General features: G+C 46.0%; 1 protein-coding gene across 1 annotated transcript in view; it reads right to left on the bottom strand.

The window, feature by feature from the left end:
- Nucleotides 1-22,232, bottom strand: part of GIGYF1 (GRB10 interacting GYF protein 1) — a gene marked incomplete in the record, with an annotated part of 2,892,461 nt that overhangs the window by 2,549,652 nt on the left and 320,577 nt on the right. The window contains 1 exon segment of the mRNA XM_044077309.1: nt 16,777-16,906. Within this exon segment, the coding sequence (XP_043933244.1) occupies nt 16,777-16,906 (130 nt within the window).

The raw sequence follows: 22,232 nt of genomic DNA, 5'->3' as shown, positions 1-22,232 counted from the left end.
GACTATTGGGTATAGTCCGCGTCCCAGTCGGCCCGAATACCAGAGTATAAGGCTGACGTCGGTCAGGGCGCATTAGACTGACGTCAGTACGTCAGGGTACTAATGCGCATGACCGACGCCATATCCTCAGTCTTTTCTTGCCCCAGATGTCAGAAGATCCTAAAAAGACAAGTCCCAAAAAACCTGCACCAAAAACATGTACAATATATATACAACAATATATACAGAAATATAAGCATGTAAACTCACCTACACAACCACCCCTAAATACAGAGGGGAAGGAGGGAGGGTAAATTGGACTGCAGCAATGGAATCCTCGAACATCTACATTTATGGTAGGTACAAAACTGTACTATGTTCTTCGTCTTCCATTGCTGCAGTCCTGACTATTGGGTAGAATCCCAAAGCAGAGGTAAGGGAGGCTGGCAAATTATAAAGAAGTAGGAGCTGACAACATGCCTTGCAAAACAGCTGTGGCAAAACCAGCCCTAGACTTAGAGTAGATAGGAAGGTGATAATGCTTAGAGAAAGTATGCACTGAACTCCAAGTAGCTGCTTCCAAAATATCCTTAGTTGCCACCCCCCTTAGAAATGCTGTTGAAGTGGCAGTAGCCCTAGTGGAATGAGGCCTAATCCCAGCTGGAATCTCCTTGCCATGATGGGAATAACAAAATGCAATGCAAAAGCCAATCCACCTAGAAATAGTTTGTTTTGACACAGGCTTGCCCTGAGAACTCAAAGCAAAAGAAACAAACAACTGCTGAGACTGCCTAAAATCCTTAGTCCTGCTTAAATAATAACGCAATTGCCTGTGAACATCTAAAGTGTGCAAAATCTTTTCCCCTTTATTTTGAGGTTCTGCAAAAAACGTAGGCAAATGAATAGTTTGGTTTAAAGCCACACTAGAAACCACCTTAGGCATAAAAGAAGGATTAGTACGTAATGATACCCTATCCTTATGGAAAATCAAAAGGGCTCTACTGCCATAAGGGCCTGCAACTCAGACACCCTTCTTGCAGAAGTAATAGCCAGCAGAAAAGCAGTCTTCCATGACAAGTATTTCAATTCAGCAGTAGCTGCAGGCTCAAAAGGTTGTAGAGTAAGTTTTTCCAACACAAAATTGAGATCCCAAGCAGGAGTAGGAGCTCTACGTGGGGTCTTATATTCTTTGCCCCTCTAAGAAACTGCTTGAACAAAGGATGCGAAAACAAAGGTGGGTCACAATCATAGTGAGCTGAAATTGCTGCAGCATGAATCTTTATGGAAGAGAAGGACAAACCTTTGTCCAACAATTCAGTAAGATATTGAAGAGCCACACTCAAATTAGGCTCAGAAATCTCCAAATGCCTTGCTGTACTCCAAAATAAAAATCTCTTCCATTTTTCTGCATACACTTTCCTTGTACTAGGTCTTCTAGCTTCCATAATCACATTTAAAACTTGTTGAGGAAGTTGAGACCTGCTGTGTTTCAACACAGAATATGCCAAGCTGTTAGATGAAGAGAGTGTAGCTTGACATTGAGCAGATGACCGTCCTTCTGAGATAACAGATGAGGAATCAGAGGTAAAGGCCATGGAGGCTTCTTTACCAGACTCCGCAGTAGAGGGTACCAGTGTTGCCGAGGCCAATCTGGAGCTATCAAAATCATCCTTGGCCTGTCTTGTCTGACCTTTAACAGTACCTTTGGAAGAAGAGGTAGAGGAGGAAAGGCATACACATGAAGGTTTTTCCAACTGAAAGACAGAGCATCCACTTTCCAAGCCGTGTGATGAAACCCCTTTGTGCAATACTTTGGCAGCTGGTGGTTTAGTGGAGAAGCGAACAGATCTATGTCTGATGTTCACCATGACACTGACAGTTTCTGACACACATGAAGATCCAGTTTCCACTGTGGGGATCCATGATTTGTCTGCTTAACACATCTGCTAAGGAGTTCTGTGCTCCTGGCAGAAACCTTGCCTGAAGAGTTAGTTGCAGGCTTAGCGCAGTCTCCCATAAAATCATTGCTTGCCTGCATAGAGGATAAGAATGTGTTCCCCTTGCTTGTTGATGTACCACATGACAGTTGTGTTGTCTGTTAGAATCAACACCTGCCCTGGAAGAAGTAACTCCTTGAAAGCCATTAATGCAAACTGGACTGCTAACATCTCTTTCATGTTGATATGTAGATGCTGTAGTCTGGCAGGCCACTTGTCTTGTATCCACTTTCCATTTAGATGAGCTCCCAAGCAATGTCCGAGGCATCTGTCGTTAAGATCTGACTTGCCTCTGGCCGGGTCACAGAGAGTCCCTTGTTTAGGTGACATTCCTGAGCCCACCACAAGAATTCTTTTGAAGGCAAGGTATTATTTGAATGACAGTGTCCAAATCCTGGCAGTGCTGTGTCCATACATTTTTGAGATACCATTGTAACTTCCTCATATGCAGTTTGGCATTGGGAAGCACCAGAATACAAGATGCCATGAACCCTAATGCTTGAAGGACTGTCCTTGCAGTCAGCACGGACTGATGAGATAGTTGATGGAAGTAAAGTGACAGACTCTTTTGTTTGTCCGGGTTAAAAAGGCCATCTGGGCTGCTGTATTCAGTCTCACACCCAGAAAGCACATGTCTTGAGAGGGTACTAGACTGGACTTTATTTCGTTCACAGAATACCCTAGGCATCTTAGCACTGCGATAACATATTCCAGGTGCTGTAGAAGAACTTCCCTTTCTTGAGCCAGAATCAGGCAGTCGTCCAAGTAAGGATAGATTTGAATTCCTTGAAGCCTGAAGTAAGCTATCACTGGAGCCAGAACCTTTGTGAACACTCTGGGCAGTAGATAAGCCAAAGGGCAATGCAGAGAACTGATAATGAGAATTTCCAGTTCGAAACCTGAGATATTTCCTGCAACTTAGCCTTATAGGCACATGAAGGTAAGCTTCTTTGAGATCTAAAGTTACCATCCAGTGATTTTTGCCCAGCAGAGGTAAAAGCTGTTGTAACGTCAACATCTTGAACTTGGGAATGTCCAGATAAGTGTTGAGGATAGATAAATCCAAAATTGGTCTCCACGTGTTTCCCTTCTTTGGTACAAGGAACAGGCGAGAATAAAATCCTAGGCCCCTTTCTGATACAGGGACTGGCTGGATGGCCCCTATGTGAAGTAACTGCAAAACTTGCTTGTGAGCCTCTTTTCTTTGTTGAGGAGGAACGCCTGGCATGCCTTTGAAAGGGGCATTGTATGGAAGTAAAATCTGTAACCGTGGTGAATGATATCCAACACCCATTTGTCTTGAGTAATTAAATCCCAGTTTTCTTTGAAAAGAGACAGTCTTCCTCCCAAAGGAGCTGCCAAACGTGAATCTGCTGGCAGCTGAAAAGGCAGGTCATTGGGTCTGTTTACGAAAGGACTGACCCCTGCCCTCACCAGAAGTCTGAGCAGGTGAACTCCCTGTTCTAGGCCTAAAAGAACCTTGAGCCCTGCCCCTACCACGTCTAGACCTACCCCTAGACTGAGAATCATAAGCAGGATATGTCCACCCCTTAGCAGGCCAATTTCTACTAAACTTCGGTGGCTGCACCTGCAAAAAATCTTTAACAGTTTGCATAGACTTAGCTTTGTCCTCCATTTTCTTTAAAACTGCTTCCACAGGCGAACCAAACAATACATCAGACTGTAAAAAAGCATCCAAAATCCTTGTCTTAACATGCTCAGCTAAATTCTGATCCTTCAACCAGGCATGCCTGCGAAGAACAGAACTGGTAGCAGCCACCCTCGAGGAGGCCTGTACAGCATCAAAACCACATTGCAAAGAATGCTTACCCACTTGTTCAGAGACATGAACCAAATCCAGCAACTCTTTACACTCAATACCTTCCGCCAAAGCATCCACCTTAGATTTCAATTGTGAAAGGAGATAATTCTGATATTTTAGCATGTGAAACTGACAATTCAAAGCTCTCATGGCTAGAGTGGAAGAAGTGTACACTTTCTTTCCCCACCTATCCAAAGCCCTTGCCTCTATCAGTGGGAACAGGATTTTTAACCACAGAAGCCTTTACCCCCTTAGGCCCTTGAGAAATAGTTTCTGGGTCCGCCCTAGGACTCTTAAACAAATATTTATGAGCTTCAGGCACCCTATAATACCTATCAGGCTTAACAGGAGCAGGAGGCAAAGAGTCAGGGTTCAGGGAAGCCTCTGCAAAAACATCTTCCACCACATTCAACACAGGAGGAATAGCTAAAGGCCTATGCTGGGGTAAAAATAAGAACTCCCTAAGCCTTTTCCTGGAGTCAGAGTAATCCTGGCCTTCCCATTTAAAGTGCTCCCTCATGGAATGCAAAGTCTCTGAAAATGAGAAATCCTCAGGAGGAGAAGCTGTAGGGGTGGAATCATCCACATCAGAATCAGAATAAGTAGGATACTCCTGCATATCTTCCACAGAAGATTCTGAAGCCTCTGAACACTGTTCAAAACTATCAAACTCCGGTTCCACCCTAGGCCTCTTATCAGGCGGGGGCATAGAACCCCTAATCATAGTAATCAAATCTTCTGCCATTTTAAGCATATGTTTCCTAGGAACAGAACCCGAAATGCTAGGAGAAGCCCCCACTGAAGCTGAAGTAGGCCTACCTCTCAAAGAAGTTTTGGCAACAGAAGGAGAGACCCTAACTACCTTGGGAAGAGAGGGAGGAACAGTCACCTGAGAAGCCCCCTCAGCCTGGCCTACCTCCTGAGAAGGCACATCCTGTAAGAGTAAAGTTTCTGCCTGGGACTCTATGGAAACTCCTGGCAAAACCTCCGGCTCCACTGAGTTTCTAAAGAACCGACGTCCGGGACTGCCGGTTCCTCAACCCTAGGCTTCACAGTTTTATCCTTGCGCTTCTTGGAAGAAGCAGGCGTCGGAGCATCCGACGGCATTTTATAATTGCAACGCTTCCCAAACACTAACCTGGCACAGTCTAACCTCCTCTTAATAGTGCGTTGTTAAACCTAGCACAAGAGCGGCAACCAACAACGTCGTGCTCAGGCCCTAAACAAGGTATACACAAGGTATGATAATCCCTATGAGGTATCTGTTTCCCACAAGAAATACAGTTATTCACTTTTCTGACATCCGGTAAAATACTGAGGCAAGAAAAACCAAAATGTTCCCCAACGGGGTACTTAGCCAACTCTGTTTCGGTCTGAAACTCCGGTTTCGGAAATATTTCAGTACGCCAACCTGCACTCGCAAAACTGCTTCTGCATCGGACCATGCGGCAAAAAAGACTGAGGATATGGCGTCGGTCATGCGCATTAGTACCCTGACGTACTGACGTCAGTCTAATGCGCCCTGACCGACGTCAGCCTTATACTCTGGTATTCGGGCCGACTGGGACGCGGACTATACCCAATAGTCAGGACTGCAGCAATGGAAGACGAAGAACATCTGCTTCTGCATCGGACCATGCGGCAAAAAAGACTGGGGATATGACGTCGGTCATGCGCATTTGTACCCTGACGTCCGACTAATGCGCCTTGACCGACGTCAGCCATATACTTTGGTATTCGGGCCGACTGGGACAGCGGACTACCCAAGTGTTAGGACTGCAGCAATGTGGTATGAAGAACATTTTGTATTTGAGCCTCTGCCCTTTGATTGTGTGGCAGGTTCGGCATGCCTCTCATTTTTGGAAGAGTGTGAAAGTGAAATCTGTAGCCTCTGTTTATAATGTCCAGGATCCATTTGTCTGTTGTGATAATATGCCAATTTCTTTAAATAATGCCAGCTTTCCTCCCAATGGTGCTGCCAGCTGAGACTTGCTTGGCATGGAAAGGGGGAAGTCATTGGGTTTGTTTCCTGTATTGCTGTGCACTGTCTTCGCCACCTCTTGTTGCTGGAGTGCCATTGTCTGCCTCTATATGATCCTTGAGGTTGTCCTCTGCCCCTTGTGCGCCTGTATCTACCTCTTTGTGGCTTGTCCGTGGCTGGAAAGGACCAGTTCTTTGCAGGCCAATTTCTGCTAAAACGTGGTGGTTGAACCTGTAGAAAAGCTTTGACAGTTTGCATAGATTTAGCTTTTTCTTCCATTTTCCGTAGTATCTCCTCAGCATTAGTACCAAATAGTACATCCTTTTGTAAAAGAGCATCTAGTAGCTTAGCTTTAACATGGTCAGACAAGGTTTGTTCTCTAAGCCAGGCATGTCTACGAATGACTGATCCTGTCACAGCAGCTCTACTTGAGGCCTCTAGGGCATCATAGCCACATTGTAAGGTGTGTTTACCCACTTGTTCTGCACTATGCATCATATCCTGCAACTCCTTCAAATCTGGTTGTTCAGGTTGAGACATTTTATTTCTTAATTGTGATAACAGGAACTGCTGATATTTAAGCATATAGAACTGACAATTGAAGGCCCTCATGGCTAGGGTGGCCGAGGTATATACCTTTTTTCCCCACCTTTCTAAGGATCTAGACTCTCTTTCGGAAGGTAGTGGATTCTTAGCAGTAGAGGCCTTCATTCCCTTGGGGCCTTGAGAAATGGTTTCAGGGTCAGCATTATGGCTTTTGTAAAGAAATTGGTGAGAGGTAGGAACTCTGTAGTACCTATCAGGCTTGACTGGGGCAGGAGGCAGGGAATCCGGATTTAGGCAAGCCTCCGAGTAAACATCATCAAGTATGTCAAAGACAGGAGGTATCGCCAGAGGTCTGTGCTGAGGTAACAAAAGAAATTCCCCAAGTCTTTTCTTGGAATCAGAAAAGTCTTGGCCTTCCCAATGGAAGTGTTCCCTCATGGTGTGCAAGGTTTCCCCAAAAGAGAAATCCTCTGGGGGAGATACAGAAGGAATGGACTGCTCAGCATCCAAATCTTCAAAAGGGGAGTACGAGTGTTCCTCTTCATCGGAATGTTCGGAAAAAATGGAATCCTGGTCAGAAGAGGGAGAAGCTTCCTCCACTCGGGGTCTCTTGTCTGGAGGGGACTGGGAACCCCTGATAAGAGTAATTAAATCCTCAGCCATTTTTAGCATATGCTTTTTAGGCATGGGGCCTGGAGATGGGCCCTGTGCAACAGGCCTCTTGGGATGCATGGCTGATTTGGACTTAGTAAAGGCCTTAATGGAGAAGGAAGATGAGGGTCTAAAAACACCATGGGTGGAAGTGGACTTATCCACATTAGGAGGCTCAACACTCACAGTGGCTTCGGTGGTTGTAGTCTGGGTATGGGCCGAGGTACCTGCGGTCTCAGTTACAGAGGACACCACCAAAGAAGTGTCATCGGTAGTCAGGAGCTGCGTAGGCGCCTCGCTGAGAACCGGACCACGTGTAGCCGGTTTTGGCGTGGTGTCGGTGGAGACCGCGGGCCTCGCGTGTCTGTCTTTGTCCTTGAGTTTTTTGGACAAAACGGTAGTCGGAGTATCCAACGACATTTTATAATCAAAGGTTTTACCAAAAAAGTGCTGGGCGAACTCCGCCCGCCGCTTAATAGTGCGTTTATTGAAAGAAGCGCAAAAGCGACAGGCCGAGACGTCGTGGTCTGGGCCTAAACAAGGTATGCAGAGGGAATGGAAATCCTTATGCAGTATTTGCTTCCCACAAGAAATACAATTGTTAACTTTGTCTGACATCGGTCTGAGGCAAGCAAAGTTTCCCCAACGGGGTACTTAGCTTTAAAGACTACTTCGGTTTCCAATTATTCGTAATTTCAGGAGCTGGCCGACCGGCACTTGAGAACTGCTTCTGCTTCGGGCACCGCGCGGCAAGAAAGACTGAAGAATATGGCGTCGGCTGTGTCTTATATACCCCTGTCGCACTGACGTCAGGAAAGAAAGCGACGACAACCGACGCCGGACCTAGACTTTGGAATTCGGCCGACCGAGGACCCGCCTGACGGCAGAAAACCCATCTGTGATTACTGCAGCTGTATGCAAGATGAACATCTCCAGAACTGAATCTATTGGAGCTGTGTAAGGATCAATGCCACTAGTATGTGCCCAGAAGGAGAACCTTTTCCATTTACTAGAATAAATCTTTCTAGTGGATGGTTTATGAGAGAACGATAATATATGGACCACTTCCGGTGAAAATTTATGATGTCCGACTAACAAAGGAAGTGGAGTAGCCAGGCTGTCAACCGGAGGGTCATCAGAGAGGGGTGGAACTGTCCCAACATGTGTGTCAGCAAATCTGGTTGAGGGACCAGAATCCAAGGAGTGTCCACAATGTATGGTTGAAGAAAGGGGAACCAGACTTGACTAGGCCAGTGTGGAGCAATCAGAATCATTCTGCTTCCCAAGGAATGCACTTGCTGAATCACCCTTGACAGCAGGGGAAACAGAGGGAAAGCATAAAGCAGACCTGAAAGGCCAATCGTGAACCAGAGCATCCTTGGGTGATTCCCCCTGTGGGGGATCAGCGTGAAGTAGTTGCTGCATTTCGCATTGAGAGGGCTGGCAAAAAGGTCGCAGTAAGGCTGACCCAATCTGCTGAAAATTCGCTCTGCAACCAGGCGACTCAGGGACCACTCGTAAAGCATCAGGATAGCTCTGCTTAGCCTGTCCGCTATTCCGTTGGACTTCCCCGGAATGTGCATTGCCACCAGAAACCGTTGGGAAGCTATTGCCCAATGCCACACTCGCATAGCCTCACTGCACAAAGGGTAAGACCGGGTTCCCCCTTGCTTGTTGAGATACCACACTACTGACATGTTGTCTGAGTGTATCGCAATCGTCCCTAGAGGAAGAAAGTACAGTTTTGTACCTACCATAAATGTAGATGTTCGAGTGCTAATACAGCTGCAGTAATCACAGATGGGTTCTCTGCCGTCAGGCGGTCCCTCGGTCGGCCGAATTCCAAAGTCTTGGTCCGGCGTCGGTTGTCGTCGCTTTCTCTTCTGACGTCAGTGAGGCCAGAGTATATAAGACACAGCCGACGCCATGTTCTTCAGTCTTTCTTGCCCCAGATGTCAGGTGCCCCCAGAAGGAAGGCAATACCTAAATAGTGCTTGTATACATATACAAGCAATACAATATAATCCAAAATCAGTGGTAGCAAGCAAATAAAACATAGCCGGATAACCCAGTCAGGAAGTATGAAGAGGTTGCTAGGCCTCATGCCTTTACCAAGTGGGGAAGGAGGGAGGTAAACTTGTACTGCAGCTGTATTAGCACTCGAACATCTACATTTATGGTAGGTACAAAACTGTACTATGTTCATCGTGCATACAGCTGCAATAATCACAGATGGGTAGATTCCCAAAGCTAAGCACTGGGTGGTAGGTACTAGGAGGAACTGGGTTGAGCCAGAATGCCCTGCAAAACAGCAGTGGCAAAGCCTGCTCTTGTTCTGGAATATAAAGGCAGATGGTAGTGTTTTGTGAAGGTATGTACAGAACTCCAAGTGGCTGCCTCCAAAATATCTTTGGTAGGAACTCCTCTGAGGAAGGCTGTAGAGGTAGCTGTGGCCCTGGTGGAGTGTGATCTGATACCTGCAGGAACAGATTTGCCATGATAGGAGTAAAAAAACCGTATGCAGTGGCCTATCCACTTTGAAATAATCTGTTTTGTAACTGGCTTCCCTTGAGCCCCTACAGCATAGGACACAAAGAGTTGTTCTGATTTCCTGAAGGACTTTGCTCTGTCCAAATAATAACGAAGCTGCCTATGGATGTCTAAGGAGTGTAGCAGCCTTTCCACTTTGTTTTGAGGATTGGGGTAAAAGGTGGGTAGGTGTATGGCTTGATTTAAAGCTACCCTGGATACCACTTTAGGCATAAATGATGGGTTGGTACGAAGGGAAACCCTGTCCTGATGGAAAATAAGAAAGGGCTGCACCGCCATGAGGGCCTGAAGTTCAGAAACCCTACAAGCTGAAGTGATGGCCAGAAGGAAGGCTGTCTTCCAGGACAAATATTGCAAATCTGTTGAGGCAGCTGGTTCAAAAGGAGGCAATGTTAATTTACTAGTATGTAATTAAGATCCCAGGCTGGTATTGGTTGTTTCCTTGGTGGTCTTATATTCTTAGCCCCTCTGAGGAACTGTAGTAAGAGTGGGTGAGAAAATAAAGGAGGATCCGTGTTGAATTCTGCAGAGATGGCTGAGGCATGGATTTTTATGGAAGAAAAAGAAAGTCCACTGTTCAATAGCTCCACTAGGTACTGTAATACCTGAGGCAAGTTCAGTTTTCTATGGTCCTGGCCTTTTTTCTCATTCCAAGAGCAAAACCGCTTCCATTTTGCAGAGTAAGCTTTTCTAGTAGCTGGCCTTCTGGCCTCCAAAATGACATCCTGTACCTCCTTGGAGAGTAGGTTCTGTTGTGGTGTTAAGGAATTTTCCATGCAGCGAGATTGAGTGTTTTCAGCTGACTGTGAAGAGTTTTGTAGCTGTGCTGAGTCAGCAGAAGAGGCATTAGAGGCAGTGATCAGGGAGGAGTATGTGTTAGGCTCCTCAGGAGTGGGTACCAGTGTTGCCTTGGCCAATCTGGAGCAATCAGTATCATCTTCGGTTTGTCTGTTCTTGCTTTCAAAAGCACCTTGGGCAGAAGAGGCAGAGGTGGGAATGCGTAAACTGTCCATACTGTCCAACTGAATGAAAGGGCGTCCACTCTCCACGCCTTCGTGTGAAAGGTCTTTGAACAAAACCTTTCCAATTGATGATTCCTGTGGGAGGCAAAAAGATCTATGTCTGGCCTCCCCCATGCTTGGATTATTTCTGCAAACACCTGAGGATGTAACTTCCATTCGTGTGGATCTGTCATTTTTCTGCTTAGATTGTCTGCCAGTGTGTTTTCCAATCCTGGCAAGTACTGTGCTTGAAGTTCGATTTGTCTTTCTAGAGCAAAGTTCCAAAGAGTCATGGCTAGTCTGCACAAGGGGTATGAATGTGTTCCTCCTTGTTTGTTTATGTACCACATTACCGTGGTGTTGTCTGTTCTTATCAGTAATTGTCCTGGATGCAGGAAGTCCTTGAAAGCTGTAATTGCATTTATTACTGCTAGCATTTCTTTTAGATTGATGTGAAGGTGCTTTTCTTTTTGGGACCATTTGCCCTGAATGCACCTGTTCGTCATGTGCGCCCCCCAGGCGTAGTCTGAGGCGTCTGTGGTTATGACTTGTTTTGCTTGAGGCTTGCAGAATGGGAGGCCTTTGTTTGCTTGACATGCTTGGGCCCACCATAGAAATTCCTTTTGCAAACATGGAATTATTGGTATAATTGTTTCCAAACTGTGACTGTGTTGAGACCATAGGTTTTTTAGGTACCACTGAAGTTTCCTCGTATGCAGCTTTGCAAATGGGGTTAATAGAATGCAAGATGCCATGAATCCCAGAGCCTGCAGGATTTTCCTTGCAGTAAGCCTGGTACTTTTTGCTAGTATTTTGAAGTACTGAGATAGTTGCCCTTGTTTTTCTGGTGTAAGGTAGGCCATCTGGGTGTTTGTGTCCAAGTTGGCACCCAGAAAAGTTATTTTCTGGGATGGTGTTAGCCTTGATTTCTCTTTGTTGATTGTATATCCCAGAGAAAGCAGTAACCGTGTCACATATGCCAGATGTTCCAGAAGTATGTTCTTGCTGTTGGCTTGGATCAGGCAGTCGTCCAGATAAGGGTAAATTTGTATCCCTTGAAGTCTGCAGTAGGCAATCACTGATGCCAGGCACTTTGTGGATACTCTGGGCACAGTAGATAAGCCAAAGGGCAATGCAGAGAATTGATAGTGGATTGAACCTGCAAGAAATCTGAGATATCTTCTGCAGCTTTGTCTGATTGGGACATGCAGGTATGCCTCCTTGAGGTCCAATGTTACCAGCCAGAACTCCTTGCCCAGCATGGGAAGAAGCTGCTGTAATGTGAGCATCTTGAATTTTGGTACGATTAGAAATGTGTTTAGGGTGGATAAGTCCAAAATGGGTCTCCAGTCGGTTCCTTTCCTTGATACCAGGAAAAGTCTTGAATAAAAACCTTGACCTTGTTGGTGAGTAGGAACCTCTTGAATAGCTCGCATGCTTATGAGCTTTTAAATTTGCAGTTGTGCCTCTGCCCTTTGATTTTGTGGCAGGTTTGGCATGCCTCTCATTTTTGGAAGAGTGTGAAATTGAAATTTGTAGCCTCTGTTTATAATGTCCAGGATCCATTTGTCTGTTGTGACAATATGCCAATTGCTTGCAAATAGTGCTAGTTTTCCTCCCAAAGGTGCTGCCAGCTGAGACATGCTTGGCATGGAAATGAGGGAGTCATTGGGTTTGCTTCCTGTATTGTTGTGCACTGTCTTCGCCACCTCTTGGTGCTGGAGTTTGCCATTGTCAGCCTCTATATGATCCTTGTGATTGCCCTCTGCCCCTTGTGCGTCTGTATCTACCTCTTTGGGGCTTGTCAGTGGCTGGAAAGGACCAGTTTTTTGAAGGCCAATTTCTGCTAAAACATGGTAGTTGGGCCTGTAAGAAAGCGTTGACAGTTTGCATAGATTTGGCTTTTTCTTCCATTTTCCGTAGTATCTCCTCAGCATTAGTACCAAACAGCACATCCTTTTGTAAAGGAGCATCTAGAAGTTTAGCTTTCACATGATCAGGTAAATTTTGTTCCCTAAGCCAGGCATGTCTGCGAATGACTGCTCCTGTAGCTGCCGCTCTACTTGAGGCCTCTAGGGCATCATAACCACATTGTAAGGTGTGTTTACCCACTTGTTCTGCACTATGCATCATATCCTGTAACTCCTTTAAATCTTGTTGTTCAGGTTGAGACATTTTGTTCCTCAATTGTGATAACAGGAACTGTTGATATTTAAGCATATGAAACTGACAATTTAAAGCCCTCATGGCTAGGGTGGCCGAGGTATATACCTTTTCCCCCCACCTTTCCAAAGATCTTGATTCCCTTTCTGCAGGAAGTGGATTTTTCGCAGTGGAGGCCCTCAATCCCTTGGGGCCTTGTGAAATGGTTTCAGGGTCAGCATTATGGCTTTTGAAGAGAAATTGGTGAGAGCTGGGTACTCTGTAATACCTATCAGGTTTGACTGGCGCAGGAGGCAGAGAATCCAAGTTAAGACAAGCCTCCGAATAGACATCATCCAGTATGTCCAAAACAGGGGGTATAGCCAGAGGTCTGTGTTGAGGTAACAAAAAAAATTCCCTAAGTCTTTTCTTGGAATCTGAAAAGTCTTGGCCTTCCCAATGAAAGTGTTCCCTCAAGGTGTGTAAGGTTTCCCCAAAGGAAAATTCCTCAGGAGGGGATACAGAGGGAATGGACTGTTCTGCATCCGAATCCTCAAAAGGAGAGTAAGAGTGTTCCTCTGCATCAGAATGTTCTGATAAAATGGATCCCTGATCAGAAGAGGGAGAATCTTCCTCCACTCTGGGTCTTTTGTCTGGAGGGGGTTGAGAACCTCTGATAAGAGTAATTAAATCCTCAGCCATTCTAAGCATCTGTTTTTTAGGCATGGGACCTGGAGATGGGCCCTGTACAACAGGCCTCATGGGCTGCCTGGCTGCTTTGGATTTAGTAAAGGCCTTAATTGAAAAAGAAGATGAGGGCCTAAATACACCATGGGTGGAGGTGGACCTGTCCACATTAGTATGCTCAACATTAGCAGAGGCTTCGGTTGTAGTCTGGGAAAGGGCCGAGGACCCAGCGGTCTCGGGTACAGAGGACACCGCCAAAGAAGTGTCGTCGGTAGTCAGGGACTGCAAAGGCTCGCTGAGAGCCGGACCACGTGTAGCCTGTTTTGGCGTGGTGTCGGGGACCGCGGCCTCGCGTGTCGGTCCTTTTCCTTGCTTTTGGACAAAACGGTAGTCGGAGTGTCCGACATTTTATAATCAAAAGCTTTACCAAAGTAGTGCTGGGCGAACTCGCCCGACGCTTAATAGTGCGTTATTGAAGGTAGCAAAAGCGACAGCCCGAGACGCCGTGGTCTGGGCCCAAACAAGGTATGCAGCGGGAATGGAAATCCTTATGCGGTATTTGCTTCCCACAAGAAATACAATTATTAACTTTTTCTGACATCGGTCTGAGGCAAGAAAAGTTTCAACGGGTACTTAGCTTTAATGAAGACTTCGGATTCCAAAATATTCGTAATTCAGGAGCTGGCCGACCGGCACTTGCGAACTGCTTCTGCTTCGGGCACCGCGTGGCAAAAAAGACTGGAGAACATGGCGTTGGCTGTGTCTTACATACTCTGGCCTCACTGACGTCAGAAGAGAAAGCGACGACAACCGATGCCGGACCAAGACTTTGGAATTCGGCCGACCGAGGGACCGCCTGACGGCAGAGAAGCCATCTGTGATTACTGCAGCTGTATGCACGATGAACATCCTTCTGAAGTGCCTGCAACAGAAGAAGCACTGCTCTCATCTCCAGGACATTTATATGCAAATGTATCTCGTGTTCCTGCCACATGCCTTGGACTGTCCTGCCAAGATAATGCCCCCACCCTACCCCAGCTGGGAGGCGTCCGTGGTCACCGTGGCAATAGGGACGGGTGGAACGAAGGGCTTTTCCCCCGTTCAAATTGGTGGTGCACAGCCACCAACCGAGGTCCTGCTTGCACCTGTCCGTGAGTAAGATGGGATAAGATAGTGGGAGTCTTTGGAGAGACCATTGAACAAAGAGGAGCCATTGAAGAAGTCTCATGTGTAATCTCGCTGGGGGGGCAGAAAGAAACTTGTTGGGACGCCTGGGTACGGGCTCCACAGAAACGGGGTTTTCCAACTCTCTTCGACAAATGAGATCAAGAAGTTAGTCGAAGGGTGGAGCCACCCAGGCGGCGGCAGGTTGAGCACCAAAAGCCTTAAGGAATAGTGACTCCTCCTCGGAAGGAGCTTTGGAAGGCCAGTCACCTCTTTGTTTCAGTATCGCCAGGATATAGGAGAAGGAAACATCATCAGAGGATGACTTGGGGGACCCCTCTGATTCCTCGAGGTCAGCACCCGAGGTGAGAGACTCATCCTTGGAGTCTATGTGCCTCCTCTTGCACAATTTTTTTCTAAGAGGCTCCTGAGTCACGAACTTTGGTAGACCCTCAAAGTTGGGGACCGCTTGTGGGGGTATCCTTAGGGCCTGGCGCTCTACTGTCCATGGATAGGTGAGTGTCAGAGGCTCTCGCCGGGGTGGTGGGGGACAGAATGACCGACCCGGGTGATTTAGCAGATGACCTGGCCAGTGCGCTCCACATGGACTCGAACCCCCCCCCCCCCCCCGAGTCAGAGGACCGGCCGGCGTCCGAGGCCACGACCGGAGTCCCACGAGCCGATGTACCGAGTGGGAGACTCGGAACAGATAGATGTCCCAAAGTATCCCCCTCGGGCCCGACCAGAGAGACCCGAGTCCCGAACCCTGTGGACAGAACCGACACAGTCGGAGCAAAGGTCGGCACAGATAGACCCTGAGGGGGTATTAGAGCCGGCGTAGGAACATCACTCGGAGCGGAGCATACCGGCTCCTACGACAAGGATGTGCTCGGAGGAGGAATCATCGAAACAGTCATAGGAACTGGGTCCGTAGCAGAGTGGGTTGGAGCCGAGAACAATTTAGCCAACACCGGCGACTGCAGGAGCCTCTGGACCACCCTATCAACATCCAAATCAGAAAGCCTGGAGGATTTGGAGGAGAGTGATAGAGACTGGGATCTCTTGTCAGGTGAACCATGTCTCATACTGGGCGACCGGCTCCGAATGGGTTCAAGAATGATAGGAGCCGACGCCGATTCAGTTAACACAGATACCTCCTGCGTCCCCGAGGTCAGTGGAGCCGAGGAAGTAGAGTCCAATACAGTAATCTTCTCTGGATGCCCCGAAGAGACAGACGGAGCCAGAGACCTTTTCTTAACATTGGAAGCTTTGGATTTAGACTGAGTACTGGAAGCAGAGTCTATAGCTTCCTCAAAAGTGTGTTTTAGAAGTCACTTCAATATTAATTTATTTTTTCTCTCCTGGAGCACCCTAGGACTGAACGCGTGGCAGAAGCTACACGACTCCTGTAAATGGATGGCTCCAAGGCAGTAAACAGAGTGTCCATCCGTGATGGACATTTTATATCCACACTTGGAACATTTTTTAAAGCCAGAAGGCTTATGCTCCTTCTGATCCATAGACATCTTATTACTAGCGCTAAGCGAAACCACCTAGACACACACAAAAAGGGCGGGAACAAAACAGTAGATACACCAGAAAAAACTCTACTCAACACAATCTAAGAACCTCTAACTGAAACGGTTCTTCTAAGGGGGGGACACAGGCAAAAACCCAATCACTCCAAGAGTTATTTAACAACAGAGGGGAGGACTAAGTCCTCTAACTAAAATGGGCCTAGCCCGCTGGAACAGATAGGGAAACAAAAAAAAAAAACACAACTACCACACTCCACACAGCAACAAGAAATAGCTATTAAAATAGCTTTTGGGTATGAAATATCAAATTTCTCTAAGAGAAATAGCAAAAAAGAAGGTACTTAGCCACAGCCAAGCGAGATCACGTCCGAGCTACACAAGTGGCAAACGAGATCTGGGGATGTTGAGCAGTGCACCATGGGATACCCACTTGGCCCAGCCAATGAGAGACTTCGAGCTAGTAAAATCGGCAGAGTTAACCCACGGTTAAGAATGTAGGCGAGATAGGACTACATAACATTAAATGTTAAAGTCGTCAAAATGATATCATGTCATTAGACACTTGTGATTAACAGCCAAAAGAATGGAGTGTGGCCAGGGAGATAACCCCATCCATTGTTTGCAACAGATCAGGTGAAAGTACATAGTACAGCTAGATCCACAAGAGAACACATTTACATCAACAAATCAAACTCTAGTGTAGGCTCTGTTACATTACCTTGTTTTCTTTAATATAAAGTGCTAACATTTCTTCCCTTCCATATCTGTAATCAGCTAGCTTGTACTTTGGCATGGCAGGGGAAGAAGGAGGTGACGTCATACTCCCACCACTTGACAATGCACGAAGCCTACAACAAATTAAAACAAACAAATGATACATTTTCAGAAAGGAACAACGGAGCACAAACGTTGGCAAGAAAAAACTTGAGAAAATTCTATACTTATTTAACCATTATGACATCTTTGAGAGCAATACTCAGTAACTAGCAGGACTGATGCCACAGGCATTAGGACCACTCAACAGATGCCACAGGGAATCTTCCCTACTTTCCCCTCACACATCATGGGAGGTCTGTCTTTCCAGATCATATGTTACAGCACTTCAAATCATAGAATAAAACAACAGGAGATAAGAGAAATAGAATCCAACTAAATACCTCAAAAAAGAGAGAGATCTTTTTTATTGAGACATAGTATAGTTGCATGAAAACTGATCAGAAGAATACAATTATGAGTAGGAACACGGTTACAGTACAGCCGTGTAAGGTACTTACACAGTAGATGTTAGAGTAGCTTCACTGTTGCAGTAATAACTCTCAGGAATTCCTGCTTTCCATAAACCTAACACTAAAGAGAATACTGGAGTTTCACCTTTCTCCAAGGCAGGGAAGACACCTTCTCATAGAACGACAGCTACACAGGGTCACTGGCAAGCACCATCTTTAGTTCACTCTAGCACGTGTCTAGAAATACCCTCTTCTCCTGAATAGGCAGAAGCATGACTTGCCCAGGAATTTCCCCAGACCACAGCAAGGGGAGTAGGGATAGGAATAAGTGGGGGTCGCAGAAGAGCAAGGTGGATAAAATAAGGTGGCAAGACGATAGGAATTGCTACTGCCACAGTGAAGCTACTCTAAAATCTAGTCTTCTGGCAAGTGCCTAACACAGCTGCATCATGATCTTCATAGAAAACTGCTGCAAATAACTCTGGAAGTTTTTCAGACGTACAGAGACTTAAGGGTTTGCCAAAGGTTAGACCACATGAAATCAGACCCTGCAAAATCGCAAAAAAGACCCCTAACCTGAAAGCAGCATCTAAATTAAGATGCTTAGAAAAAATGTGGGCAGAAGATCAAGTAGCTGTCCGTCTCCAAGATGCTGTGAGTGTGAGCTCCTCCAAGGAAAGCAGTAGTAGCAACCACTGCCACAGTGGAGTCTGTCCTGGTCTTATGAGGTACTAGTTTTCATGATGGTAGCAATAGAATGGCATGTAGTTCGCAATCCATTCAGATATAGTCAACGTATTCACAGGCCTCACTTCCTTTAATTCTGCAAAAGCTTAAAAAGTACAGTTGTGTACACTTACCATAAATGTAGATGCTCGAGTGTATTCACTGTTGCAGTCATTACATTTGGGTAATCTTCTGGCAAGTTGCCCTCAGTCGGCCTGAATTCCTAAGTCTTGGGTCCTGCATCGGTTGATGTCTCCTCTTCCATGACGTCAGGACTTCAGGGGTATAAAACATGCAGCCGACACCATTTTCTTTAGTTTTTCTTGCACTCGATACACATGCATCAATATAAACTTTACCTTCATCTACAAGCAAATACACCACATAGGTTGTTAGAAGATAGAGAAGGAAAGATAACTCCAGAATGAAAGGGGGATGGCGGGAGGGTAAACTGGACTGCAACAGTGAATACACTAACATCTACATTTATGGTAAATGTACACAAAGTACAGTTTTGTACCTACCATAAACGTAGATGTTAGAGTGCTAATACAGCTGCAGTCATAACAGATGGGTTCTCCTGCCGTCAGGCGGGTCCTCGGTCGGCCAAATTCCAAAGTCTAGGTCCGGCGTCGGTTGTCGTCGCTTCTTCCCTGACGTCAGTGCGACAGGGGTATAAAAGAACCAGCCAACGCCATTTTCTTCAATTTTTCTTGCCCCAGATGTCAGGTGCCCCCAGAAGGAAGGCAATACATAAATTTGTGTAATAAAGCAATGCCATATAATCAAAATACAGTAGTGCAAGCAAATACACCATCAATGAATACCCCAATCAGGTTGTATGAGGAGGTGTTAGCCAATAGGTCTGTCCCAAGAGGGGAAGGAGGGAGGGAAACCTGGACTGCAGCTGTATTAGCACTCGAACATCTACATTTATGGTAGGTACAAAACTGTACTATGTTCATCGTGCATACAGCTGCAGTCATAACAGATGGGTAGAATCCCAAAGCTAAGAAAGGGGTGGTAGGCACTAGGTGGAACTAGGAGGAGCCAGGATGCCCTGCAAGACTGCAGTGGAAAGCCTGCTCTAGATTTGGAGTATAATGGAAGGTGGTAGTGCTTGGAGAAGGTATGCAAAGAACTCCAAGTGGCTGCTTCCAAAATATCTTTGGTAGGAACTCCTCTGAGGAAAGCTGCAGAGGTAGCTGTGGCCCTTGTGAAGTGAGATCTGATGCCTGCAGGTACAGTTTTGCCATGAAAAGAATAACAAAAGCGTATGCAGTGGGCTATCCATTTTGAGATTGTCTGTTTGGAAATTGGCTTCCCTTGAGCTCCTATAGCATAGGACACAGAGCTGTTCTGATTTTCTGAAAGGCTTTGTTCTATCCAAATAATAACGCAGTTGTCTGTGGATGTCCAAGGAATGTAGTAATCTCTCCCCTTAGTTTTGAGGATTAGGATAAAAGGTAGGTAAGTGTATAGCCTGATTCAAAGCTACCCTGGATACCACTTTTGGCATAAAGGACGGGTTGGTTCGTAAGGAAACTCTGTCCTGATGGAAGATGATAAAAGGCTGTACACAGCCATGAGGGCTTGTAGTTCCGATACCCTACGAACTGAGGTAATAGCCAGAAGAAAAGCTGTTTTCCAGGACAAATATTGCAAATCTGTTGAGGCAGCTGGCTCAAAAGGAGGCAAGGTCAGCTTTTCTAGAATGAAATTGAGATCCCAAGCAGGTATTGGTTGTTTCCTTGGGGGTTTTAGATTCTTAGCCCCTCTGAGGAACTGTCTTAAGAGGGGGTGAGAGAATAAAGGTGGATCAGTATTGTATTCTGCAGAAATGGCTGAGGCATGGATTTTGATGGAGGAGAATGAAAGTCCACTGCTTAGCAGCTCAGCTAGATACTGTAATATTTGAGGTAAATTCAGTTTTCCAGGATTCTGGCCCTTTTTCTCATTCCAGGCACAAAACCGTTTCCATTTTGCGGAGTAAGCTTTTCTAGTAGACGGCCTTCTGGCCTCCAAAATGACATCCTGCACCTCCTTGGAGAGTAGGGTCTGTTGTTATGTTAAGGAATCTTCCATGCGGCTAGATTGAGTGTTTTCAGATGACTGTGAAGAGTTTTGAAGCTGTGCTGAGTCAGAAGAAGAGGCATTAGAGGCAGGGTCCATGGTGGGGAATGCGTCAGGCTCCTCAGGAGTGGGTACCAGTGTTGTCCTGGCCAGTCTGAAGCAATGAGAATCATCTTTGGTCTGTCTGCTCTGGTTTTTAATAGAACTTTGGGCAGCAGAGGAAGAGGTGGGAGGGCATAAACTGTCATTGTTGTCCAACTGAAAGCGCGTCCACTCTCCAGGCCTTTGGATGAAAAATCCTGGAGCAGAATTTTGAAAATTGGTGATTTTTGTGGGAGGCAAAGAGATCTATGTCTGGCCTTCCCCATGCTTGAATTATCTCTGTAAAAACTTGAGGATGCAACTTCCATTCGTGTGGTTCTGTCATATTTCTGCTTAGGTTGTCTGCCAGCGTGTTTTCCTTGCCTGGCAAGTACTGTGCTTGAAGTTCAATTTGTAAGTCCAGAGCCATGTTCCAAAGTGACATGGCCAGCCTGCATAGGGGGAATGAATGGGTTCCTCCCTGTTTGTTTATGTACCACATTACTGTGGTGTTGTCTGTCATTATCAATAGTTGACCTGGATGCAGAATGTCTTTGAAAGCTATAATAGCATTTATTACTGCTAGCATTTCCTTTTGATTGATGTGAAGGTGCTTTTCTTTTTGGGACCATTTGCCCTGAATGCACCGATCTGTCATGTGCGCCCCCCAGGCGTAGTCCGAGGCGTCTGTTGTGATGACTTGATTTGCTTGAGGCTTGCTGAATGGGAGACCTGTGTTTGTTTGGCATGCTTGAGCCCACCACAGAAACTCCTTTTGAAGTCATGGAATTAGTGGTATTATTGTTTCCAAACTGTGGCTGTGTTGAGACTATAGGTTTTTCAGGTACCATTGAAGTTTCCTCATATGCAGCTTTGCACATGGGATTAGTAAGATGCAAGATGCCATGAATCCCAGAGCCTGCAGGATTTTCCTTGCAGTCAGCCTGGTGAAATTTGCTAGTGTTCTGAAGTATTGAGTTAGTTGCCCCTGCTTCTCTGGCGTGAGGTAGGCCATCTGGGTGTTTGTGTCCAAGTTGGCACCCAGGAAAATTATTTTCCGAGAGGGTATTAGCCTTGATTTCTTTTTGTTGACTGTGTATCCTAGAGAATTCAACAATATTATTACATAAGCCAGATGTTTCATAAGTATGTGCTTGCTGTCCGCTTGGATCAGGCAGTCATCCAAATAGGGGTATATTTGTATCCCTTGAAGTCTGCAGTAGGCAATTACTGATGCCAGGCATTTCGTGAATACTCTGGGCGCAGTAGATAAGCCAAAGGACAATGCAGAGAATTGATAATGGGTTGAACCTGCAAGAAATATGAGGTAACTTCTGCAATTTTGTCAGATTGGGACATGGAGGCATGCCTCCTTGAGGTCCAATGTTACCAGCCAAGACTCCTTGCCCAGCATGGAAAGAAGCTGCTGTAAGGTGAGCATCTTGAATTTTGGAACGAATAAAAATGTGTTTAGGATGGATAGGTCCAAAATAGGTCTCCAATCCTTTCCCTTCCTTGGTACCAGGAATAGTCTGGAATAAAAACCTTGACCTTGTTCGTGAGTAGGTACCTCTTGAATAGCTTTCATGTCTATGACATCTGAAATTTGTCTTTGTGCCTCTGCCCTTTGATTGTGTGGCAGGTTTGGCATGCCACTCATTTTTGAAAGGGTGTGAAAATGGAATCTGTAGCCTCTGTTTATAAATGTCCAGGATCCATTTGTCTTTTGTGACAATATGCCAATTTTTTGAAAATAATGCCAGTTTTCCGCCTAAGGGTGCTGCCATTTGAGCCTTGCTTGGCATGCAAAGGGGAAAGTCATTGGGCTTGCTTTCTGAATGGCTGTGAACTATCCTCACCACCTCTTTGTGTAGGAGCTTGCCATTGTCTGCCTCTAAATGATCCTTGGGATTGCCCTCTGCCCCTCGGGCGCCTGTATCTACCTCTTTGGGGTCTGTCCGTGGCTGGAAAGGACCAATTTTTGGTAGGCCAATTTCTACTGAAATGTGGGGGTTGTACCTGTAGAAAATCTTTCACTGTTTGCATTGATTTAGCCTTTTCCTCCATT

Source organism: Protopterus annectens, chromosome 7.part0 (assembly GCF_019279795.1).
Source record: "Protopterus annectens isolate FY-2018-M chromosome 7.part0, PAN1.0, whole genome shotgun sequence".
Taxonomy (NCBI): domain Eukaryota; kingdom Metazoa; phylum Chordata; order Ceratodontiformes; family Protopteridae; genus Protopterus; species Protopterus annectens.
The sequence above is the reverse complement of the archived record's forward strand: the minus strand, read 5'-3'. Positions and strand labels throughout refer to the sequence as shown.